Here is a 27,195-nt window from a genome sequence, read left to right as displayed (position 1 = left end):
ACCTCACTGAGTTGCTGCAAGAAAGCAGCAACTACTAGAGGAAAGAAACACTCCTCTTGATCTCCCAACCTCCAGGGCAAAGGATTTTGCATACATGTGCCTCTCCTGCTCTCAGATGCTCTGAGGCTGCAGGAGAGCCTGAAACCTCCACTGAGGTCACCTATAGGTGTTTACGTGGAATGGGTATTTTCCATGAACTATTGCAAATGTTCCTTTGTTGGCAGTGAAAGCAGGGTCTTGTAGCACAAGTGAGCTGAACTGCTCGTTGAACTCAAGCTCAGAGCTCACGAAATCCCAAGGACTATCCGGGGTATTCACTGGAAGGAGTTTATATATAAACATCAATGGCCAAGGGCATCACACAGGACCCGATGCCATCTGATGAACTAAACACCGGAGTAATGCCAAGAGAGGAAAATTCCTGAAGGATCATCCAACGCTGTTAATAGAAGTGGAATTGCTCCAGCAAGGGGATTATCATAGAAAGGATGGAATCCACTGTGTGCAGAGGAACTGCACTGAAATGCAACCCCCTGCACAGCCACTTTGCTCTGCAGCAGCTCCCTCCATCTGCTTGTTCAAGACACCCCTAGCAAGCACAGTAGACCTTCTTCAGGTCACTAAGAAACAATACAAGGGATTAAAACAAACCTCAACCTGCATAAAAACCAAAATAAACCAAAAAAACAAAACCCAAACCATCCCAAACCCAGAAAAAAACCCAAGATGTCTTCATTTTCTACCCTTACTTTTCCTAGGAATTAGTGTTCGGAAGCATCGTTAGTTGTAAGGACAGGAATAAACCCAAGCAATTTGCATACTTCAATGTCATAATACCTGAACGACTGGCAGACCAGCTCTGTTACCTTCCCAAGACAAACATTCTGAGGACACCATCAGCTAGATCTCATGTAGCACCCCTTCATCTTCAGCAGAAGGGAGGTAAGTGCCATGGTTTGTAGCTTCTCTGCACAGGGAGAAGTGACTTTCCAAAAATCCCCACCCAGCAGGCTGGAATGAGGCTGGCAAGGAACAGAACAAGATGAGGGTTTGTTGGACCCAATGGCTCCGCTTCTTCCCTTGCAAGAACTTGATATACTGTTCACATTGTGTTAAATCACTGTGTTTATGAGGTGGATGTCTCATATGCCCCAGCTCCAAAGAGTTTATTAGAATTAGGGTCCCAGATATGCCAGAAGACATGATGGGAGCACAGAGGAGAAAACACATTCATCACATTCATGAGGTCTGGAAGAGAAAATATTTCTAGGTTTTTTTTCCAGTTTGTTTTTGTTTTGTTTTATTTTGTTTTGTTGTTTCAGTTTTGTTTTCTTTGTTTTGGTTTGGTTGGTTGATTGAAGTATTTTTAGATCTTTTGCATCCAGCTCAAAGACAGCAATTTTGATAGCAAAAGAAACTTTACTGACTTTTTTAAGAGAGATGAAAGCAGAGGGACAAAGGCAGATCCTGCAGACACACCCTGCAACTTTTGGAGATGGTGACAGGGACCTTAGCAATCTGCCAGGGTACAAAAGGGACAGAGACAGTCGAGTGTAAGGGAAAGCTGGGATTGCTTTGCTGTCTACAATGAGCTAGAAACTATCAAAGCTCAAGTATTTCCCATTTCTTGATGATTCTATCAATTCATGTAACTGGCAGATAGGTAACTTGAAAAAAAACCCATCTGATACATTCATGGGATCGAGCTGGGAAGCTGCTACAACTGTGGGAGCCACAAGCCTATGATGGCAGTGAATCAAAGGAGAGGGTAGGACAGCTTGGGTGGTAAAACGTTCCCTGTTCATTCACTGTGCACCTAAAAACATCAAGCACTGTAAAGTTCAGAGTTGTTATATTTAGGATTGTGTGAAAAATCTCAGTGGGTTGGCTGGGACCAATGCTCACACGAACTAGAGAAAGCTTTGAGTCTTCATGCCTCAAGATGACAGAAGGGCTGCAAACCTGGGAGCTACAAGGCAGAAAGAGACTATTCCTGGAAAAGCCAACCCTGCAAGTCTGCACACACAATACCTGGCAGAAGAAAAAACAGTCTGAAAACTTTCCACGACAGCTAATGACAAAGGAACAGACTGAAAAGGTTGTCAGCTGTGTCCCTGGGGGGACTGCCTGAAAGCCAGAGTGGGGAAGAGGAAACACCACAGTAACTCCTTGCACAACACTTCCCTGGTCATTTATTTTTTAGGATGTCCTTGTGAATCAGAGGGCAGGTACCAGTGCCCAGGCACATCCCAGCTCAGTTCTCAGGCCAACACTTAATTTGCAGCCTGTTTGCTCTCTCAAAACCCATCAAGCCTCAAACTGAGGAGATACTTCTGGAATCATGAAATCTCTTTTAGTGGTGATTTAGCTTAGCAATACGTTGGGTCAATGAGGATCATGAGGATCAGCACGGCCAAGTCAGATATGGCAACTCACTTTCTGAGCCCTTTCTAATAAAGAACGGTGTGAAACAAGGCTGCGTTCTCGCTCCTACCCTATTCACAGTCTTTTTCAGTATGATGCTCCAAAGGGCCACGGCAGACCTTGATGATCAGGACGGTATCTACATTCGATATCGTACTGATGGAAGCCTATTCAACCTAAGGCGACTGAAGGCCCATACTAAGACCCTAAACCATCTTGTCCGGGAGCTGCTTTACGCTGATGACGCCGCCCTTGTTGCCCACACAGAAGCAGCTCTGCAGCGTTTAACATCCTGCTTTGCAGATGCTGCTGAGCTCTTTGGGCTGGAAGTCAGCTTAAAGAAGACAGAAGTTCTCCATCAGCCTGCACCTCAGGAAGTCTTCCATCATCCCCACATCACCATTGGCCAGTCAGAACTCAAATCAGCCCAACAGTTTAATTACCTAGGCAGCCTCATCTCCTCAGATGGTAAGATTGACGGGGAGATAGACAATAGGTTAGCGAAGGCATACAGTGCTTTTGGAAAACTCCATAAAAGAGTCTGGCGTAATAAACACTTGAAGAAAAGTACCAAGATCAGTGTTTACAGAGCCATAGTGCTGTCTACTCTTTTATATGGTTCCGAATCATGGGTCATCTACCGCCACCACCTGCGTCTCCTAGAACGCTTCCATCAACGCTGCCTCCGTACAATCCTAAACATCCACTGGTCAGATTATGTGACCAATACATCTGTTCTTGAACAGGCAGCAATTACGAGTATTGAGGCCATGCTCCTGAGAACGCAACTGCGATGGGCAGGGCACGTCTCCAGGATGAAGGACCACCGCCTCCCTAAGATCCTGCTTTATGGTGAACTTGCCACCGGCTGCCGCAAGAGAGGAGCTCCGAAGAAAAGATACAAGGACTCCCTGAAGCAACAACTCAGCCTCGGGCATATTGATCACCATAACTGGTCCACTCTGGCCTCCAATCGGGAGGCCTGGAGACACACCATTTATAACGCTGCTGATGCTTTTGAGAAAGCATGCAGGATCACTCTTGAGGAGAAAAGACAACGCAGAAAGAATCGTGCCTTGCAGAATATACCATCCAAGGAGTCTTTCTGCTGTGTCTTTTGCAACCGGACTTGCCTCTCTCGTATTGGCCTTTTTAGCCACCAACGCACTTGCAAGAAAAGTGGGTAGAGCCCTTCCCAAATCTTCGTTCGCGAAGCCTAGCCATGATGATGATGACGTTGGGTCAATCCCACTGCTATTTGTACCCTGTAAAAATATTTTAAAATTATCTAAAATAGTACCACAGATGAACAGAACTTGTTGTACAGAGCCATCAGATCCCCAAACCTTGTTGAGATCAGCAGTGCTTAAAGTAGAAAGCTCTCTACCAAGTAGCTCTGATGTCATTAATCAGTTTAAATTCCACATCAAGAAACAAAGCACAAACTCAGACTTATGCTTACAGCACTCTGGATATATCCAGCAGCATAAACTCTTGAATTTCTTCGTCTGTCCCCAAAGCCTCCTGCATCCTTAGTCCCTCACTCGGGTGTCTCTGTTCTCAGGGGCACGTTTCTAACACAGGCCTGTGAGCTTTCCATAATGCTGTCTGATGTAATTTTGGCTCTTGGAGTCAGGGTTGCCTAAAACAGCCTGTAAAAACCTATTTGTGTTACAGGCTGAATGTTTTTGCTACTATTACATATTTGTGGGGAAAAAAAAAACCCTCCATCATCACCTTGGCAGCTGGCAATAAAGCCTGGCAAATCTCACGTTCATCTTATTTGCAAGTGCGTCACTGGAGCAAAAAATACGAAAATCTCTGTGCTAATAGACACAACAGAAGTTATTGCTCCAAGCTACATATTTCTGTAAACCAGGTAGGTTGTTTCCAGTCATAATAAAATACCGACAGGGCAGAGGAGAGGAGGAAGGAACACTGGAACATGGGGCTAAATATGGCATTAATAGGCTTTGGTTTTATTCTGAGCTCTGCTTCTGGGCAACTGCATGACCAGGGATAACTCACATCATCTCTGTGAGAGCTTCAGATGAAAATCTGTCTTCAGATGCTGTATGTTACTCCACTGCAAGAGTCTCATGCTTAGGCTAATCCTTTTTCTACTCCTCTTAATGCAAAGGTTAATTAAAAATCTTAAAGAAAATAAAGACCCACAGCAGATAAAATAGATTTTTATGGTGACCACAGGTTTCTGGCTTTCCTTCCTGTTCCTTTACTGCCTATATCCATTACAAGTCTATGTGTTCAAAGGCAAACAGCAAAATTCTTGTGTCTTCAGGGGAAGTGGGAAAATGCAAGCGCACAGTGGAGAGCATCAACCCTCAGCCCAAAAGACCAAACTTTCACTGGCCTCAGCAGCAAAGCCCATGCTCATTGCCTGCAAAACTGAGCTTCTCAAGATGTCTTTAAATTAATTTCCCAGTGGGTTTTGCTCCTGCGTGTTTTAAAAGATGTGACATAAGCTCCTGTGCCAAGCACAGCACTGACAAGAGAGGTCCTGCTGGTTTTTGAGTCAGAGTCCTCAGCACCACCAGCCTAAATCAGTCCTTCAAATTCCTCCTGCACCCTACAGTCACCTGCTACAAAACTGACACCCTTAACCTACAGTAAGTAATGAAACTTCACCAAAACACAGAGAAGATCCACTCAGGGTCATGCACGAAGCTCTGGGAGCAGGGTCATGCTACTGCCCCAGTCATTACCCTCCCTGCCTTCACAAACCTGCCACATCACAGCCTGTACAAATCTGGCATGGGAGGGAACACATGGGGCACCAGAAGACCCCAAAGGACTTTCTGCAGCTTAGCAGGTTCCTGTGCATCTCCTCCTAACGTGCTTAGTGACTTAGCCAGCAGTGAGCTAAACATCCTCATGTTAGCAACAAGTTTTACTGGGTTTTTGTGTTACTTGACCTTCATGATTGGGAAGCTCTGTGTGTCTCAACAACCTCTTCTTGGTTGCCATCACAAGACACTTCCCAAGGTGAAAGATGGTTTTGCTTTTTGCTCCAAGAGCACAAAACATGTAGCTGTGTCTGGAGAGCACTCAGTGCTCCCTGAGTTGGTCTGTGGTGAAGAATGACTGAGACTGGCTCTTCAACACAGTTTTAACTGCTCAGCTCCAAGAAAAGTTTTGGCTTTGCTGCATTAACAGTTCCAGCACAAAACCACTGGCACTTCTGTAAGGGCACAGCAAAGCAGTGTCCTTTCTTTATCTACCCTGCAGCACTGAGCCCACCGGGCTGTATTCTGCGCCGACTAGTCCCACCTTGCCCCTTTAAGACTGCAAAAGTAAGGTCTTCTTCCCTTCATATATTGCCATTATCAGCATATTAATGAAGCTCCTAACCTTGGCTTTTGCACCATGCAAAAACAGTTAGGACAAAAGAAGAGCTGGAGGCTTTCTTAGCACAGCAAAGGACTCCTCTAATCCTGCACAGCCTTCAGTGCAGCGGCAGAAGTTGCTCATAAATGGTTTAATCGAATGTGATCCCTTCCCTAGTGCACAGCAAGTATCTGTGTCCAATGGAGAGGATAAGAATGCTGGGGCAAACAAAGTGCCAGGTTTAGAGAGAAACAGGGAACCACACACACGCGCTTTCCTGACCATGAGCTCGTCAAAGGATTTTCCCCTCAGAATTTTTGCAAGATGTGCATACGCCATGTGCTGCTGAGCCTCGCATCTGTTGGATGGATGAGAAACTAATTTCTAAGAATTTCAGTGATGCCAGGCATTTTCTTTTTTTAATGTGACCATAAAGTGGCAAAAGCTGTCAGCGGCGCTGGCAGTAGCTTAACAAAAAATGTTGACGTTGCTTGGATACCGAGTCCTGCTCCAGCTTCGGATTTGCCTGCGTGTCTGCATTTGACAGGAGTAACTCCTGAGGATTTTAGTTTTTCTTTAATATTTTGAGAGCCGTGGAAATATCTCCCCTTATTCAGATCACTCCTTCCCCCTCCTCCCCCACTTTCAGGCTTTGTAAAATGCAAACTAATTCCTCAGCCATAATAAAGCCATAAATAAGAAGCCGTGAAAATATTTTTTTTCTAGCCTTTTTTTCCCCCAAGGTTAATCTTTTCAGTTATATAAACACTTCATAAAGTAGCACGGGGAAACTGTATGAGAATCTGTTTATGTGATTAAGACTTGGCTCCTTCTTTCCCAGTGACGGTATTTCATGTTTTGCGTTTGCCACTGACGTTCCCTCAGCCACCTCTCCGTGACCTCCAAAGCAGAAGGCAGCAAGATTTAGCATTGCTTTTCATGGAGTGCTTACAGCAAATCATTACTGGTGGGTATCCATGGAGTCTTGGGAAAAAAGAGCATTATTTAGTACCTGCTAATTTTTTTTTACAGTGGATGGATTCCAGGTTTTCTCTCATGGTAAAAATCCAAAGGAAAGTGAATTTTCCCCAGCCTTTCCCTTTATTGCTGTCCTGCTCCCAGTTTGACTTGTGCCTTAGTGTTTGAAGAAACAGTTCTGGATACCATTTAGTGAAGTGCTGTAGTGTATTATTATCTTTTATGGTAAAGAATTTGGAAGGACTTGAGAGAGAGCTTAAGGCAGAAACAGAAACAGGACCAAAGTGCGTATACAAAATACAGCACTAAACTCCTCTTCCTGGCAGTTAGATGACAGAGAAGTAAAAAAAAATCCACTGCAGATAATTTTTCCAGTCTGGTCCCTGATATGGTTCCACAGTTATCCTGGTGCTCTGCAGCACCAGATTTCAGCACCCTGCGGGGTTTTTTACCAAAGGAAATTATGTGCTGTTCAGATACTCTCTTCAGTGTCATTTATTTTATTTATTTAATAATGTCACAGGCTTTGAATACACAGGCAGCCAACCTTCTCCTTCAACAATCCATCCCAAACATCAGTGGCCCATTCCCACAGAGCCCTTCTGCACTGGGACATGACTTGGTTTAGCCACGCTGAAGCAAAGGACATACTCTCCTTTCCATTCCAGTGGCTCCTCCAAAAAAAAATCATGCATTGTAACACTAGACATCACAACTGCATCACCTCAAAAGGGTAAACAAAGCTTGAATGCGACAAGAACATGTACCACAATCTCGTTACTCTTTCCAACTGATGCCAACCACAAAGCAGTGAACATGTGAGGTTCATCTACACAGTGTAATCCTGTTTTCCCTCTCATTACAGTGGTAGCAAGCATAAGATTTTTGGATACTGTGCCAGCTTCAACAGCTCTGTGAGGAGGAGAAGACACTTTCCTGTTGTAGCACTCAAAATCCTGCAATTTAACCACTGGCAAAAAATTTATATTGACAAAAACCAGATGGAAACCTTGAAGCAGAAACAAGCCCTTAAAAATATACCTCTTCAGGTTAAAAACTGGAATGGACAAAGTGATAGGCAGAGGGAAAAAAAGTGGAGATGACTCAACAGGCTCATTTTGTGGTGGTACCTTTTGCTGTTGCCTTCCCCAAGCCTTGTGTCACTGGAACCATAAAAGAGCACTTGAATGGGTTGAAGATGTAAAAGTCAGTGGAGGCAGTGCCAGGATGCTCCCACTGAACACACACAAGTGCACAAGGAAAACCTCCTCCCAGCTGCATATCTCTTCTTAAATACAAAATCCAATAATGGAGTGAAAATGATGCTCTGAATTCTGAGAATCATGCTCTCCAATTTTCTTTTCCAAGCACAGGTGAGACCTCCAGCCCAGCTCAGGGAAGCTGGATCCTCTCTTGGCTCTCTTGGCTAAACTAGAGCCAAACTATGGCTAAAGGCTTGGCACCATTGGTGTAGGTTCAGGATCCACTGGCATTCCTGCTTCCTGGGTTTGGAGCTGCACTCCCTAGGGAAGCAGCTGCATACAATGGATTTAAGTTTCCCATTGTGCAGCACAGCTGTCTGCTTCGTAAGCTCCTCCACTGACAACGTTCATTCTCTCCATATCTCAGTTTTCCAAATGGAGGGGCCTTAGGAGCTTCCTGTGATGGCCACTGTGACTTCCAGCTACTCCAAACAGAGCTCCACACACTCTGCCTCAAAGCTCATCCCAAAATGATGGGTCAGTTTAACAGCAGTGTGACTCCTGTCCAGCCCTCATCAGCAGCTTGTCTGCCTTCAATGCTGTAATTGCAGGGACATATCTTTAATAACAAAACCCATGCCAAGAAAGTGATCCAAGGCCAGTTTCCAAAGGGTTTCAATTCCCCTCTTCTCTAACCTGTTTAGCTCCTCCAGCCCCTGCCAGAGCCACACATAACAAGGAGCCTAACCCCAAACTTCACCCTCTCAAATGGCCAAGTGCTCCTCCAGCACCAGGTTGGGGACAATCGCAAGGTAGCCACCATCCTGAGTGTTCACTGGGGCTCATTCCCTTAAAACAATATTTGAGATTTCACCTCTTTTCATCACCCCTAAACTCTGCAGCTAAATGAAAAAGCAAAACATCCTCATGGGGCAGAAGCTCCCCTGATGACATCTCCTTTGCACAGAAACTCCACACCACCACCACCCAAAATTCAGCAATGTCTTGTCTTTCAGGATATATCTGACTGCATGGGTATGTGCTACTATTGTTACAAGGAGATGTTCTGTAAAACGTGCAGAAATAAGACATGCCAGTCTTTTTTTCACATTTTGTTTTACACATTCTTCATCCCAGTGGTCTGGATAATACCAGAGCATAAGTCCACTGTGGTTAAACAGACCTGAAGGAATCATGGTTCAGCACAAAGGAATACCAAAGCGATGGCTGTTAATTACAATAATGAAATTAAGAAAAATGCTAAATCTCACTTTCTTTTTTAGTCTTTGTTTCTACAACCACAAAAAACAGGGAAAAAGAAAAATGTTCCTAACATCTGCAACAAAGCCCAAATTTGTTACCCCATAGCTGTGGCTTTGATCATTTCTCTAAATTCAGAACACTTCTCCCTACCTGTCTTTCCTTACCATAAGTAGGAGTTTGCTGATAATTCACATATTTTTCTGCAGACTGGGCTTCTGATCCAAGGAAATCTAGACAGCAGTACAAATGGGTTTGCATTAATCTCCACTACTTGTTTGAAAGATTTACATGAACACCAGTGAACACACGAGATGTCAGATCAGCAATAATCCTCATTACTTACTATTTCTGTTTTTGGGGAGGGAAGGGTCATAATTAGGCTTTTGTCAAGGAGAGTCCCTTTGATTGCATGGGAAATAAGGGTTTTCCTCCAGTTTTGAATGACAAAACCCAACCCTGTAAAACTTACATCCCCACATAGGAAACTACTGCTTATTGTTCTTCACCTTAGTAGGGGTGAGGAGCAAATATTGCTGAAAAAATATCTCCATCCAATAATATTTCCATTTTCCTCATTTTTTTCTTTTTTTTTGGTTTGGTTTGGTTTTGGTTGTTGTTGTTGTTGTTTGGTTTTTTGTTAATAAGGCTTTTTTTTTCTTTTTTTTCCCCTTAAGTCAACTGGCTTAGGTGGCTCAGCAAGGATTTATACTATTAACTTCAGGCACCCAAGTCTGGAAATTGTTCCACTGTGCTCAGAGCCCAAAGGCCAAATTTTCCCCTGTGTCACTTCGAGAAAGTCAGGTGTTGTAAATCTGATGTGTTTAAATACACATAACACAACAGAATTTGATCTTCAGGGGGGTAGAAGCCACAGTTTAATTAGCTTAGCTGAAAGAAGCAATACTTTCTTGTAAAAGACAAAAAATCCAGCTTACCACCCATCCAAACGTTCATCTCAGTTCATTTTTGAGGTTTGCTCTCCGGAACAAGTTTAGGCCTGTGCTGCCTCGCTGAGGACTCCTTTGCCAAGAGCCCATTTCTATTACCTGGCTACATGTATCAGCTGCTTCTTGTCTTCCAGAAATCCTACAAGGTGCATCTCACTTGGCCAAACTCACCCCTTGTCTAGCAAACACAAAGGAGGTAGCACTTAATACAGATGATAAATACAGAATAAATAATATGGGGCACTATTTGCCACCTGTAGCATTATCTCATTCCAATATTAACCACTAGCTCGTGTGCAATTCTTTTACCTTCTCTCCAGAAAGTCTTGGCCTTTGTAGAGTTTAGATGTGGACTTTTATTTTGCATGGATTATAGCCAGTTTTGGCTGCTCAGTGCTATCAGGGCACATCAGTGTGCAAGAGGAACTGGAGCGACCACTGAACTGCAAACAGCATCATCCTGTTGGGGCCACAGCTCAGGTTGCCAAGCACACTTCTCTCACCATTAAACAGCTTCATGGAAAGGCTGTGAACATGAACAGCTATGGAAACCTCATACTGAGGTTAAGCAAACAAATCTGACATCAAACCTTCTGCCCAGCTCAAGCAGGCGATGAAGCAGATACATTCATAGTGACCCTGAAATGAAACACTCAGGATTCCCAAATAACGGCGTTTGTTGAAGAATATTTGATTAATGGCTTACCTTTACATGCCTTCCCCAGTCAAAAATTAATTGCATTAAGGTCCCTGCATTAATCAACACAATGAAGTGTCTATCTTGATATTGAGGGCCATATCCTGACTTGAGGGCAATGACAAACACTTCTGGGATGAGGAGAGAAGTTGGTTTCCTGAACAACTGCTGAAATTGCAGCTGTTACACAGGTTGGAGGGAGGGAGGGAGGAAAAAAACCACTCCAACAGCAACCATAATCAAAGATTCTCAGCATCCTGCTCAAAACCTAAGCCAAAGCATCTCCAGGCAGGCAAGGCAATCCCAGCCTCTCCATTGCACAAGGAGAGGCAGTGGGATGCCCACAGGAGGGCACCTATGCTTCACAATGGTATAGGAGCTCCCAGGGAGATGCAGTTTGGGCTCACAGAGTGCAGCTCTGTCTGGAGCAGCTACTCCCACACACTTGTCACTGCAGTCCCGTGTCACGCAGGGCTCCCAAAGCTGCTCCCACATTTTGGGTTCTCAGAGCCATAAACAGCAGGAGATGCTGCAAGAAGCAAACTACAAAGAAACCCACCACAGCTGCCTGCCAATAAAGTGTGCTTACAGGAACCTCAAGGCAAGGTTCAAAATAATTTAACTGATGGCTGATCATCAGAAACTATGACTACTTATTTCACATATCAAGTACACACTGATTAATCTTTTTCATAATGTGAGATTTTTTTTAAGATACAGAAGAGTCTTCAAATACAGGGTGAACTGCGACAGAAAAGGGCATAGCAGAAAGTCTATATGGAAAAAAAATCCAAAGCAACAACAAAACCAAACCAAACAACCCACAACGCTTTTAGTTTGTTTGTTTGTTTTAAAGCTAAAATAGGAAAATTTGGATTTCATTAAACACTTAGTGCCCCATCTAGAACCAGCCATCCCTGTTGGGCAGGTGGTTAAGTCTGTTGATCCATCCCAGAGACGCCAGGCACAGGGAACTTTGTAAGCTCTCTGCTGGCTTTAGGTTGTCATTTGGCAGCTACCACTGCTGGTTTTAGGATTGTCATAAATCAGCTAGTTCCTGACACTCAGACTTTTCCAGCAATGCTCTGTTTACTAACATGAGTAGAAGACCTTGTCTGTTTTTTAAATGAAGAATATGACTTCTAGCCTCCTCCAGCTGATGTGTTTATTATTTTACTCACAGTAAACCCCAAATCAATTAACTCACTGAGCCAGAAAATCCTAAACCAATTAATTTTAAAAAAGTGGCATCTCTGTTCTCCTTTGCTTTGACAAACGAAACATTAGTTTGGTCAAAGAGAGAGCAGCATGGAAAGACTTTGCTGGACTACAGAGAATCAGGAGTACAGGAATTAGATCAGTGACAATAACACATTGTTGGTATTACACCTGCTTACAGATCTGTCCCATACCATACAGATGAAAGTTAGAGACTGAAAAACTTCCTTTTTTAAAATTTTTTATGATGGCATCTAAATCATTAGGAATTTGAAGACAGTCTGAAAAATCCTTCTTCCCTAGACAGACTGGTGAGGAATATAAAAGGATACTGGATGTACTCCCGCTATGCAGACAACACTGACCATGGGAAATGAAGTGAAAAGGGAAGCACAGTGAAAGATATCTCCAAATAACTAAGAACAATCACCATAGGCACATTTTAACCAGAAAAATCATCTGCTGCTGACAGCAGATGTCAGTAACTGGCAGGAGAAATGGTGCTGAACGTCTTTGGCCATGTGTGCAGCCCCACTCGGCTGCAGCAGCGCTGACACATGTTGTCTGCAAAAAGTCATTTTTCTAGCATAGATGAGACCAAAATGAACAGTGTTGGCCCCTCTGAGGGCAAAGCAAGCTTGAAAAATGATGATTAGATGTTCTTGCACATAAGTACTGGAAAATAAATCAATACAAACAGCTTTTTTCCTTTTCTATTTTTTATAGGATGATGATGGAAGAGTCTATGCCACCCTCCCAAGGTGAACCTGGACTGAGCAGCCCTGTCCTTTCCTAAATTGCTCCCCTCATCCTGCATGGCAAGGGTAGTCACAGCCAGGAATCAAAGCTGCCTCATGCCTTTTCCCCCTGGTATCCCACCTGGTGCCCATCAGCTACAGAAGGCAGGGGGACTGTGAATTGAAGGCTGGAAGGCTCCAAGACTATGGGATAAATGTACTGATTTAGCAAAGAAAGATCCAAATACAGATTCCAGCAGCTGACAAGAGGAAGGACATCCCACTGCACAGCACTGTGTTGCAGGAAGGTATTCCTAAGGAGTAATGGTGGGAAATAGCTGGAGCAAATGGTGCGTGGAATGTCTGTGCCCAGCTGCCGACGCTCCACAACAGCCTGTCTTGGACTAAACTCCACGTCACTGCAAGATGGTACCTAAACGTCACAAATATGGAGTAAAATCTTGGGGGAGAAATGGATTTCAGTTGAAAGATTGAAAAAAAGTCTTAGCACAGATCAGCCACAACCCAAAGACCTTCCAGGGAGCAGAGCAGAATGTGGCAACAAACAGGCTGCAGGGTTTTCCCCGTTTCTTCCCCGGGTTACTGCAAATGAGAGCTACTTGCTCCATCTATGGGTAAAAATTAGTACAGTCATGGGCTTTTCTCACACAGGGCATCGTGTAACCAAGATGTTCTAAAAGAAAATAAATCATTAGAGTGAATAAGATACATGACAACTATTCTGCATTGCATCTCACAGTCTTCTGAAAAGAATACAATGTGGATCTTTATTATGGGAACACCAGGAGTCCTCCTTATGGATTTTTTTAGGCACCACAGTTAACAGTATTGAATGCCAAAAGGAGAAAAATTGCTAAGAGAAAGCAGAACATTAAAACTTTATAGTGAAAAACATTTCCTTCCTCAAATGCAGTGCAAATTCACTGTGATTTAAATCTGATCACCAGCATCAAGGTGTTTGAAAGCTGTGTAATTTTCAATTCGAAGTTCTGTAAACAACCTTTAATTCTGAGCTAAATTTGTCTTTTCATCCCATCCACCACATGCACTCGAAGCTTTAGGTCAATGGAAACCTTTCAATCGATTTCCTTTGCTGGTAAAACTGACAGCACCATTAATGTGACATGAGTATTGCTGTTACTTGAACTGATGGTTTCGGAAGGGGAAGCAGGACTGGAAAATGACCTGATGTCCTTCAAATGGGGCATTCAGACCCATGGAAAAAGATACACTTTAATTACTTAAATATCATAAAACCATCTACTTCTAATAAAATATTCAAGGGGTAGCCCCCTAATTTCCACTCAGTGCAATAAAGTTGCTCTCATTCATTTGTACATGTATTGGCTGTGAGGGAGAGCTCATGCAAGAAAATTGTAATCTGAAATGTGTTTCTTCCCAGTGCAGGTCATCCTCCCGTGTTTACTTTGGATCACCTCAGTTTGCTTTACTGAGATGTGTCACTTCTTTCTCTTGGCTTTCTACCTGCTCATGCAAACTGACACACCAGGGAAATGCACTCCCAGCACAGCCAAGACCCAATAACACCTCAAGAGGTCCCAAGTTCTGCTTCATGAGAGTAGTTCATGCAGTTTTGAGCCAACCTAAGGCAAACTGGGAAGCAGTTCCACAAAGCCAATTTCGAAATCGCTTTTCAAAGACTTCAGCTTGCACATCTTCACTCACCCTTTGTTCCCCTTGTCCCTGTAAAACACCTGTGAAATCAGTGTCAGGTCTGTAGAAGCCTCCTGCTAGCTACAGGTCACACTAATTTACTAATTTTTTTTCATATCCAATTAAAATGTTATTCTTTTAATGTTCCATGGCTGCTCACGTGCCCACACTGATGGGTAAACCCCAGGCACTGAGCTGTACATCTCACAGAGCCAAGTCTCTGCTTGCAGAAGGCTCTGGGAGGTGTAAGGTGGGCAGTGCTGGAGGGGACTGAACCTAACAAGAGTTACAGTGTGGGGGAACAGCATTATCAAGTCCTCTGCACCACCTCAAAGTCAGGCTTAGTTCACCCCCAATCCTCACTCAGCTTTCAAGTGTCGGTCTAACAAGTGCTGTTGCCAAGAAATTCTCAGAGGAAAAAAAAGAAATAAAAAAGACAAGAATTAAACTTCAGAGCACCTGCACAAAAACCCAGCAGGCAAAGAGATGTCTCGGATTTTTCTGCAGGGAACTTCCCAAAATGAAGGGGCTGCACCACTGACCAAGCACACACCTCACCCATAAAGGTCCCTGCAGAGCCTCTTCCAGAGGGGCCTGAGGTGAATTTGTTGCCTTTACAAAGCAGGGATGCTGGACGTGAAGCCCCAGCCATCAGTTTACTGTTTCAAAGCTGTACTTACAAAATACCTGAAGTGTCTGGCAGCCAAGTACATGTTGTGGGAAGGTATTTTTCCTTTCAAGGCAAATCTTTTGTCAGATCAGAGCTGTAAGGTTATGACCGGATGCTGAACTGGGGTAACCAAAGTGAAAAGGTACAAAGCTCAGCTTTTGGCTACTGCCAAAACCAGTGATACAATACTGAAGATTAGCAAAAGCTTTAAACTCCCAGCCTGAAGTGGAAAATATTTTAGGTTTCATGTCTGCAAATCACTTTCTGTTTTAATATTGTCCTACCCTAACCCTTCCTAAACTGCATATATTCAAAAGGAAAAACAACTTAGCTGGGAAAAGAGCAACTACATGGGAAAGAAAACGCTGTGAATACCACACATAGTCTTTAAAATGAAAACAAGCTAGGAAGAAGCTGCTTCCAAGGAAAACAAGGAATATGTGGAGTAACAGGTTAGTCTGTGTTTTGAACAATGTGTGGGAGGAGGAAGTGGAGGGAAGACAGGGTATGTTATTTAAAACAAAGACTACATCTACTTTCCCCCATATACTGCTCCATGATAACAGGGAAAGGAGTGCAGCACAGACTCATTTCAGGTAAAGTGGGGGACAAAAAGAAACCCCAAGTCCCTGTGAACTTTCATCTGGTGCTTTTTTGTTTAATTGCAGATTGCCTGGATAAAATACAGATCTGCTATAAACCCAAAGGGAAGGCTCCAGTGCAGAGTTTCCCAGAAGATCCACGGCTGGGGGGGGGTGTCTGCAGGTCTCTGGTCTGATCCCTGCTCAAAGCAACTTTAAATTGGGGTGCTCAGAGTCTTGTCCAGTTGACTTCCTAAAATCTGCAAGGGCAGCAATTTCACAGCCCCTCTGGACCCCTGCTGCCATACCACCCCCTGCAAGAGCATCTTTCTTACATGTGTCTGGGGTTTCCCTTGCTGACTCCTGCACTTTCTCTGGGCATCCCTGAAAAGCCTGGCACTGTCTTCTCCATAACCCCATTAGGTAAGTGAAGGCAGCAAAAAGGTCTTCACCTCCTCTTAATTCTTCTCCCCCCTACACCACGAGCACAGCTCCTGAGCAACACAGTGACCCTTTGCTGGACCAGCATGTCCCCCTCTCTCTTGTACTGGGAAGCCCTGAACTGGACCCAGCACTGCTGATGTGTCTCACTGGTGCTGAGCAGAGGAGGAGGATGACTTCCCTTGACCTGCTGGTGATCCTCCTCCTAATGCAGTCCAGCACACAGTTATTTTTAATTTTAATATTACTGACCCAGCACCAGCGGGGCTGTGAAGGCAGGCAAGCATGACAAGTCCAGGTGATATCAGTACACTCACAGTTTCAGAACTGATAAAGCAACCTAAGTCCCATCCACTTTTAAAACAGCTATCCCAGGCTGCTCGAGAAATTGGCATTTTAATCATGTAGGCTGTGACAATTTTGAGCAGTGAAGCATTTGAGCACCTTCAGAAACGTGGAGCCACATGATAGTTTAGCTCTTCTCAGAGGTCTTCAGCACAGCACCTTTGCAAACGTCTGAGGTATTTGGTCTGAGGAGTGTCTGAGAAGTCTTGCCTCTCAGGAAATGCTGTTCAAGCCACAGAGACTTTGTTTTGAGTGACAGGTAACCAATTAACTTACTGCTCTGTAGTGCATAGGGTTACTTTTTATTTGTGAAGTAACAGAAGGCAGAAGTATTGCTTATGAGAAACTACATAACACAGCAGAAACGCTAACCCATACTTTTCCTGAAGTCCTGAAAAGGTTTTGTTAAATAAAATTCGATAAAAGTTAATTAAATGTAATAAACTCTAAGAGTATAACTCACTACCAACCCCTGTTTAGCACATTCTGAATAAAATCTACTTTACTCTGGTAGTAAAGGGTGTGTATCTGCATTAGTCTCTCCATAAGAGAGCTAAATGATGTGAAAGCACATGGCCAGAAACATTTTGTTTTGCAAAAATCTGCAGAAAGTGTTATCAATTTAAACACCAATTGTAATCACTGTAATCATCACTCTCTTTCCAAGAGGCTGTCCCTCCTGCCTCAGGAACAAAAGACCACGAACACCCGAGCCCAGTGCAATTCCTGCAACTCTCTCTGGAGCAGCAGGGTCATGGGTATTTTCTGTTAGCTCAAATATAGCATGGCTACACTCCAAGCCTGCTCCTGCAGCAGTGATGTGACCTTATCAAAAGGATTTTGCTGACTCCTGGGAGATTCCTTTATTTAATATTCTGTTGTACCTAACTAGGACTTAAATAGTGCTGGCTGCTCGGGCAACTTGATTGCAAAGTCCCAGGATGGCTTTGCTCTGCAGTCTGTATTGCTGCTGTTTGTGCAGCAGTGAGCCCTTCTCTATGTTCTCCATCAGCATTATATTGCCAATATTTAAATGTGATATTTAAACCTAAGTGGACTGGCAAAAAGAGTTTAGATGGATTTCAGTTATGGTGAGGTCTGAAGAATTGGGGAGCGTACAAAGCATACTTCAACTTCAAGAAGGGAAGAACAAATGTCCTTGAGGAGAAACAATGTTTGGAGCCAACTCTGAGCCCTTCAGGAAGACTCTTACTTTCAATCTCCTGAAAGTGTTTTAGATAGAGGCAAGGGCTGGAAAAGATGTCATTTCAATAAGGTTGCAGCAGAACTTTTGATAAATGTGAAGAAAAATCCTATATGTGTTTGTTTTGCTGTGTTCTTATTACACAAAAATCACTGTGAAATTCCTTTTTCTGATTAAACTCTGTGTTTTTAAGAAAAAACCTGATGAAAAAAACCAAAGAGGTCCCTCTCCGCTATTTAAAAGTAACTGAAAGTTATCAACACATTGCAGGAAACATACAGCCCAACACAGGTATATGCATCACCAATTCTGTACCTACATTGTCAGAAGGATTTGCCAACAATTTTTCATTATTTCTTCTCTTCACAGACTCACTGTGGTCTCACAATCCAGCACCCTCTGTACCAAGACATTATTCCTGTTTCCCCTGTAACTCTGCTCCCTTCCCACAGCCACTAACCCCTTGGGCAGACCAGGTTTGGTCTGTCGACCAGCACTGGGAAACTTTATCCAGTAAGAAAGTTTTAAAATCAAAGCATGTTCTCAATCCTGCTCATTTCTGAGTTCTGACGGTGTGTTATCAGCTCACAGGATGCTGAAGACGTAAAATTTGTGCCCAATATAAAGCAGGCAAGTGCTCTGAACCATGGAGGTTTCCAATGCCTTTCACATTCTGGAAGAGGAGCTCAAACACCCCCTTTAATGGTCATTTGATTGGAAACACGTATCATTTACTTTCATCCAGTAAAGGTCCCTTTCCCTTCCCACAATAGGTAGGGCAAAGAAACATCAGTTAAAAAAAAACAGCTGAAATTCTCTACAGGATCTTGCTTCTACAGAAGTGAGTCTCCTTCCACTCCTGAGGGATGTCATTTCAGTGCCCACCTCCACCACACACCCCAGGAGTGTCTCCAGCCGTTCTTGAGCCCCAGCACTGAAGTCCAACCAGCCTCAGTGAAACCACCCAAAAAACTCCCACTAACATGGACATAGCATTTCTAGGCAAAGCTTAGCAGTGTGATTTCCCTCCTCAGCCCTGCGTGGGTGTCCGTGAGGTGTCCCTGGCCCTGCAGAGGTCACACCTAATGACCAGCACGTCAGAAACCCACAACACATGGTCAGTGAAAGCGATAACGAACAATTAGCACATGCCTCATCTGCACTTACTTCACTACCGCAGGTAAAGAATGGGCCAAGCCCAGAGGTATCTTCCTGAAATAACATGAGCAATTTCTTACTTTTTCTTGATCTGGAGAAAAACTTGATGCCCCCAGGAGAGGTAGACGGGTTAGAACTGGGGGAGGACTCTTTGGAGGAGGACCTGAAGATCCCACTGAAGCTCATTCGGCGTGGGGAGCGTGGGGGAGACTCCTGGTAGGGGAAGGGGAACACAGTTTTGGGTGAGCCGGGGCTATGTTTGGATCTCACAGGGGCGGAAACGGGGCTGGAAGGTCGGTTCTGGAGCCCTTTTGAGAAAAGGCCTTTTGAAGGGCTGCCGGCAGAGTAGTTTTCTTCCACCTGAGGAGTAGAGAAAAAGGAAGAAAAAAAAGAAAAATCAACATTAATTCAGTTCAGCTCAGGCCATCAGGATCTCTGAACTTGTCCCAACAGAGCCAACTCCTGTTTGCTGGGGTGGTGGATTATCCAGACTCACCCTCCCTAGTGCCTGCCTCCACCAACATGCAGGGGTGTGTGTGTGGCACCTCTTGTTGCCCCTTGCTCTTAAAGACACCCTGAGTCTCACAAAAAAACTTCAATGTGTGTGCAAACATTTTATTATCATCACACATATAATACAGGACTTTCTTCACTTCTTTTATTTGCCACACATCCCTCTTCCTTCCTCAGGCAACCGAAAGGTAACTGGTAATGAATTTATTTAAGGCAATGAATGACTGCAGTTAAGGGAACGTGGTGCCCCAAAGTCTTCCTCACGAGTTTAAGCACCCACCTACAGTACAGTATTTAAACCTCCATCACGTGATGTGACTCAGCACAGCACACAAGTCCCCGAATGCCTGACAGGTCCCCCTGACGTCTGCCACAGCCACAACTGTGGGACTGCAACTCCAATCCCAAAAATAGAGTGACCATTTTAGAGTGATGACGTTCCTGTTAATTACCTGAGCTGGGATATGACCTTTCTAACAGCTGTATCCCTTTTGGGACCTGTGCTGACTTTCCAGCTCCTGTGTACAACACAGCCCTGCACTGTGCAGGCTCGCCCCGTGAGGGGGAAAAGAGAATCCAGAAAAATAAACAACAAAAAAAAAAGGAGCAAAGATTAAATTCTCCCACACACAATTAACAGAAGCTGAACCACAACCCCTGTGGGATTTGCCTGTGCCTGGGCTGTATGTAGAGTTTATTTCCTTCTGGATGCACAAAGTACTTCTGTGGGTATAAGGCTGCTATTTTAGCTGGGGGCACTTCTCATGAATGAAGGGCTCTGTTCTAGGCAAAAGGCAGACATGGGTTTCAGGTCTCCAGGGAATGTGTGAGTGAAGGACATGGTGGATGTACCCAGAGGCACCGTGTGCCATTGAGCTTCGAGCTCTTTGCACTCCTGCTCCTCTCTTCCCAATTACTCAACATAGACCAGGAGGGATGGAGCACACAGCAACTTCTACACGTGAAGATGCCTCCTGATGTGTGTAAGTCTAGTTAGGTATCAGTGTTGTTGCCATGGGAGTCATTGTAGGGAAAAACAGCATCTTTTATTAGGATGACTTAGATGAGAGAAAGCCTCATAGGCATGTGTGCCCTCCTCTGGATCAGTGAAGGGCTTGTGTGTGTGAATCCAGCTAAAAATAGTCAGCCAAGTTTGAAACACATGCAATTAACTCCCTTTCCAAAATAACATTTAGCCACAGCTCCAAAACACTTGTAGAAATATGTTATGAGCAGCACAATGGCCAAAAAGCTGCTCCCTCCCCAACCCAGGATCCCACTTCTTGGAGTCCTTTCTGTCTCCTGCCTGTGCATTTTGGACCAGCTCCTCTTTCCACTTTGGATGGGACAGAGCTGGAGGGGGTCCTGCTGCATGGGAACTGCAGAAGGTCCTGTACAGAGTGTGAACTCTCTTTTGGGAAGGTTTTAACCTAAAAGGCAAGTGGCACTTGGTCTGGGAGATGGACACAAAAAGTGTGGGTCACTAGGAGGGGCACAGAGATGTACCAGCACAGCCCTGGTTGGATGATAAATTCTGCTCTGTGCTCCTCTGCACAGCACAGAGATGTCTGACAGGAGACAGAACAACTTTTTATACCTGCACACTTATTTTGACAGTGTGGACAAAAATATCTGAAAAATAAACCCATCTATTGCAGATGATTTAGGGGAGCAGTTGCCCTCAAGGGGACACTTTTGGAAAAAGATAAATCAATTTTAACTGAAGCAATAGGCACCAAAAGCAACAACAGGCTCTGGACAGTTTCCATAAGAGAAAAAAAAGTAGTGTTTCATACTTCATGCAGTGCCCTGAGCCTCAGGATTGCCTCCAAGCTCTGTAACAGATTCTATGTGCAATCTTGAGAACTCATTTCACATTACACATCCCTTCTGCCATGAGGACTGTATCTCCTCTACTCCTACTCTAAGTCCTCCAGCACACAGACTGTCTCCTGGTGAGTATTTATCAAGAATAACAGGGCACAGTCCCTCAACTGAGACCTGGAATAATAACCACACTATAGGAAATTAATAAACAAACTGCACTTTTGTCATGTGTAAAATAGTCCCAAAGTGACAGCTTTTTCATAAAAGCTCATTAACTTTACTAAAATATAATCTGTAAATCATCTGAGACTACTTATACTTTGTTCTCTTCACAACTACACAGTCCAGGAAACAACCAAGTAGCTCGACGGCACCTCCCTTTGCATTGCAATTTAAACAGGTCTGCTGCCAAATCTACTGCCTGGAAGTGGGGAGTAAGAACATTTTCAAGCTTATTTTAACCATAATACAAATCTGCCACTGCTGCTGTAGTTTAGGACTGTTTCCAGGATGGTAAATTCATTGCAACTTTTCCTAAAGTGACAAGCCACGACATTCATAAAGCCAAGAGGAGGACGCCATCCTGGTGCTACCCTTAATATTTCATGTTATCTTTTCTGCATGCTTGTTTGGTTAAAATGACACACTGATAGGAGACACTTTAAAAAGAGCGTGGTGTCCTTACACACTACAGCAATTCTAGAGATGTAAAATGTCAAGCAACAATTTGTCAAAAACGTCAGTATTCCCTTGTATGCACAAGTCAGACACAAAAGCAAATTGTTCTCTGATTCCGAGCTGAAGCAGTGGGATGCTTTTATTTATTTGCCGCAATCACAGCCAGTTGCCTTCTCTCCATCGTGCCAAGCAGATGAATTAACTAATTGTCAGAGCACCAGGGGCACGTTGCTAAATACACATGTGCATGCTACTAAATTAAAGGAAATTACCACATTGAATTCTTCCCCAGCTGCTGCACATGTTAATTACACGCAGGTTACACCCACCATCACAGTGGATAAATACCTGTGATTTTGCTCCGGGAATTACAACAGGATTGCTTTCTCAGAATATCATTTGTGGCTAATGGATTGTGAGTTTTAAAAGGCACTTCCATGAGTGAAATCAGCAGCAACAACAGTTATCACAGTGTATCAGAAAGTCACAAGGCAAGGTTCATTTTCATGCTTCAGCTGTGAATGCAGAAGAATCTCTGCTGTAGAATAGACCCCGCCATCCCATGCAGACAGAGTGTGACAAATGGCAGTGATGCCAGAGGCACGTTACGCAGCTAGATGGATCATCAGCCTGTTCTTCATGGTTTTTGGACTCGTTTCCTGAAGCTATGACAAGCAGGTGGGCAGAAAACTCCCACAAGTGCTTTGGAAAGATAACTATGCCCCCAGCTGAGCTGTAGCAGCAAAATAAAAGTATTACACCCCTGGTTTCTCACATTGTGAATCATTTTGTGTTCATCCAGGAGAAGCAGTAAAGTGAGATTGGGCAGAAATATGAAATGCACCTAAAAACCAATATAAATGCACATGGCAAAACGACTCATTTGATCCTGAACAGATTGGTCTGTTGGAGATAAGGAATCCAAACCCACAATGCAAGTACAACACAAATCAATAAACAAATAAGGTCCAATCAAACAAATTGAAAAATTCCTCTAAGTACTACGACTGGTCACCTAATTAAAAAAAAACCAACAACAAAACAACCAACCAGCAACAAAATATTACCTGGCTTTGTGCAGAACATATATGGGATCTTGGAGCTCCATGACCAGCTTTGGGCTCCTTAAACCTTAAAACTTATGTTGGAGAGAAATGTCAGCTCCTGATCTTATGTCTGCAGAGAACAGTGCAGCTGGAATGGGGCTTAATCAGCAGCCTGTCAGTAGCACCAGTGTAGCCCTACCCTCAGCCTACAGCACTGTGCTCCCTGGGGAGGTGAAGCAACTGAGCAGCTACATCAGATGTGCTGTCCAAGGCTAAACCAGTTACCTTACACAGCACTGAGTAAATATCTCCTAAAATGCTCTAAGAACCAGTTTTCATGCTTTGGAGCACAAAAGGATCCACAGCTGGGGACCAGGGAGAGACTTTGCTCTGTTGTACACACTAAATGATCATGGGCAGGTTTCTAAAATACATTCAAAAGTGTCCATTGTTGAAAATAAATGTCTTACAGTGCTTGGCATCTGGCAGACATAACATTCAATCTTTTGAACAAAACGTGAAGCACTTCAGGTGTGGCACTTGTGACACATTGAGCAGCTCTGGAAGATTTCACTGCAAGAAATAACACTGAAAGCTGCCCGTCATTTCACCTGGATGATGGAATCTTTCCCTCTTCCTAATCTCTTCTTCCTTTCTCCCAGCTACCCATGTTAATGGCTCAGAGTCATGCTGTGATGATGGACCAGCAGACTCCCACCTCTGTTTTCAACAGACAAACTCCAGGATGACAAATTCCCAACATAAATAACTACCAGTCCCAGATTACCCTATGGCAGTGAATGGAACAGCTGGACAGAGGCTTGAACCATTGAGCAGTGGTCCATGTGGCTTCCCTGCTCACCCACCATCTGACTGGGATTTACTCTAAGCTGTGAGCACTCCTCAGGTGCCACTCAGAGAGAGCACAAGCCAGGGACAGTCCCAGGTTGCACATGGCCACCCTGCTCTAGTGGGTGCAAGAGTTTGACTGTGCCCAAGCCCTTGGTTTCCAGGCCAAGAGAACACTCCCTGACCTCTTTTACTTATTACCCTGGTTAACATAACCTTGTGCTGTTAAGAATTATCCATCCTGAAGATCATTCAGGTCTTCCTGTATGAAGTCCTTCCCTAAGATGAAAAACCCACCTCTCTTTGCATCCAACAAATTTGACTACCATGATTCTAATTTTTGTCTCGGCCTTACTAGCAAAGACCCAGGTAACCCCATCAGTTCTGTCTCTCCACCCAACAGTCATCCTTTCAATACCAGCCTGCAATCTTTTCTTTCACCTATTTTCTTACCTGACTTACAATTCTTCATCCTACTTTACAAGAAAATTGAGATGTACTGCATTTAATCACTAGCATATGATAATCCCCAATGCAATGGGCCAAGATGCCAAACTATTCATACTTCACCACAAACTAGTCTCTCGTCATCCTCACACCACCCATCTCAGCCCTGCCACAGGCAGAAATTTTCCCAACATTGTTATTTTCTTTCCCATGCTTTCCACTGAAAATCTGATCCCCCCCTTTTTGCCAAATGAAGTCCTCTCTAAGAAGACATTTCTGGTCCCAACCTAAAATTTAAGGACCACTTAACTGCAGGGAAGAGAAGTGTCCTCCCAAAGCAACGTGCCCAGAAAAATGAACTAGCTCTGCTGAGAAGACCCTGACCACGGATAGGCAGAGGCTGTGTCAGAGTCAGGGAAACCCATGTCCCTGCCACAGCACCTCTTCCCAGCCATCTCCTCTGCTCCCCTGCCAGGGTGCTCCAGCAACAGGTCCTTGTTTGGGCACACAGCCTTCCCCAGAGGATGCTCTCCCTGAAAAATCTCTGGCTCTTTTTCAATTTGTGGTGAATTTAGTTTCATCCTTCAGAATAGGGCTCAAGCTAAACAGCTTTCAAAAATCCTTCTGAACTTAAGTGAATGTTACTAAATGCTCCTGAGCTCCGTTCCTTTCTTCTCCAAATCCGAACAGTGAGGACATTTATGGAGTATTTGAGTTTTGTTTGCTTTTACAACAGTGAGTTATTTGACCTTTATTTTGCCTCCTCACTTAAATTTTTTTTTTGAAAGACAAGTAACAGAAAAGGAATTACCTCCCACCATCCTTGACAGGGACAGTAAACACAATTAGAGACGGTACACCAGATAGACGTCTGCACTTGTTTCCTGCCCTTCCACTGAATCTCAGTAAAAAAGCCCTTTGATAAAGTTAATTGGATGATTCTCTCATTCTGCTGGAATAAAAGAGCTCACAGAGGCACAAGAGCTGACTTCATTAGGCTGAAAGGTAATGAAGGACTTACTCTCCCAGGCACCATGTGGTCACATTCAGCACCACCAGTTCCCTCGGTTCCGCATGAGCAGTAACAATTGAGATGACATCGTATTTTACAGGGTCAGAGATGTCACTTCCCAAAACCAAAGTACAGTGACACTTTCCCAAATTACAATACAATGGGATGAGGCTGGCTGGCTGCTCTGGCAGGCTCTGGGATCTCTGCATTGCTGTACACACGGTCAGGGGAAGGCTTCCAGCAGCGAGCAGGGCTGCTCAAAGGCAGAAGCAGGGGCCAGGAAAGGTGAAAGCAGTGCTGGCTCCCTGTCCACTTCCTAACCTCTACCTGCCTTTATTTTGAAGCAGTGGATGGGGAGGAGCCATGCACATGACAGTGCAGTGGTTGTCCTTCATGCCCTTGCCCTGAGGCTCCCTGATCCCACTGCAGGTGCCCTCTGCCAAGGCTGTGGTACTAACCAGGACACGCTCCCCATCCTTGCTGCTCATAAAGAAATGGACAATTAAATACTGTGAAAAAAATAAATCAAAAGGAGATTTATTATCCAGTGAAGGGGGGGCTGAAAATGGCTTTTTTTTTTCTTCTCCTCCCTGTTCCAGGGGTTGCTTGTGCCATTCCCATGAGACACTGGACAAACAAAACCAATCCTGGGACCAGTAGCAGGAGAAAACACTACTTGGAGTCCTTCAATATTGGAGTCACTTCTCCAACAAATTCTGATCTGATCATACATCTAGAACCCAAATTAATCCTTTAACCATCAAGTCACATCCTGAGTTCATGTATAGCTGATCACATATATTTTTCAAAATATAACCAAGGCTTTATGAAAGACTCCCCAAAAATCTGCATTTTTTGTACCTAAGTGTAACTGATCCCAAGTTGGCCAAATTGAGGTGGGCTGTTAGTTTGCAAAATGTGTTTTAAGGGATTCAGGTAATTCTGCATCAGAGAGTTTCTTGCTCAAATTTACCACTGTCTCCCCCCTCTCATTTTTTGTATGAACTACAAATTGTATCAGTAATGAGTCTGTCTATCAAGTCACTGATAAAGTATGATATAGCAATGGAATGTTTTGTCTGCCTAGAAACAAAATTTTCCACTGGTGAGTCCCCATTTATTTTAGCAGTCAGGTTTTTATTCATTTAATAGGCTCCATGTTTATTCAGTACCATTCTCGTTTCTTAAATCAAAATGACTTGTGCTACTTTTCTGCATACATGACACCAACGCTATGACATTTCTCAACCAAATTTATAATCCATTTAAACCCCCAGATTTGTTCAATAAGAACCATTTACAATTAATTCCAGTCCAAATGAGTCTATTACAACAGCATCATTAACTATCCAACAAGAGCTATTTCAGTGTTTTGCTCAGGACTAATGTTTGACAAACCTGCACATTATCCTAATTGCAAACATCACAAATATTAACACAGTAATTGCTTTTTTGGTTGTCTTTTGGAACTTCATCTCTGCTCCAAGATTTATTCAAAATCAACATTAGGCAGACGAAAACTCTGTCAACTCATTCAAGAGTGTTTTATTAGAGTTGCTTAGATTTAATTTTAAAATATCTTGCTTTAACATTTTGGACATTTAAGTTATTAATGACACCTCTGTCATCTAAGATAAACATCTCACCAGCTTTTTCCCCACATAGAGAAAAGAATTTTTAATGCACACTTCTTTTCCAAGCTTTTGTTTATATTTTTATGACAATTCTGTCATTTCCATAAAGGAAAGGATCAATATTATTCTTCAAACTTCTTTTCTTCCTCCTCCTCCCTCCTCCATCTACAATTTGCTAGCTGGCTCCCCCGTGGACAAGTTTCTTCTTCTGTCATTTTCTTCTTTCTAATCATTCACAACTCTGAGCTTTAAGCTGAAAGCAATGGCTCTCAGTTTCCTATAAT

At 43.7% G+C, this 27,195-nt stretch overlaps 1 protein-coding gene across 3 annotated transcripts in view; it reads right to left on the bottom strand.

Annotated features, from left to right (window-relative positions):
- The window catches only part of PRKAG2 (protein kinase AMP-activated non-catalytic subunit gamma 2), a 214,164-nt gene that overhangs the window by 116,808 nt on the left and 70,161 nt on the right, over nucleotides 1-27,195 (bottom strand). For all 3 annotated transcript variants that reach the window (XM_027686925.1, XM_027686928.1, XM_027686927.1), the window contains exon 3: nucleotides 18,986-19,265. In XM_027686925.1, the coding sequence (XP_027542726.1) occupies nucleotides 18,986-19,265 (280 nt within the window). The remainder of the gene's footprint in view (nucleotides 1-18,985; nucleotides 19,266-27,195) is intronic.

This window comes from Neopelma chrysocephalum, unplaced genomic scaffold (genome assembly GCF_003984885.1).
Source record: "Neopelma chrysocephalum unplaced genomic scaffold, ASM398488v2 Primary Assembly neopelma1_72, whole genome shotgun sequence".
Lineage (NCBI taxonomy): Eukaryota > Metazoa > Chordata > Aves > Passeriformes > Pipridae > Neopelma > Neopelma chrysocephalum.
Note: the sequence above shows the minus strand (reverse complement) of the source record. Positions and strands in the feature narration are given on the sequence as shown.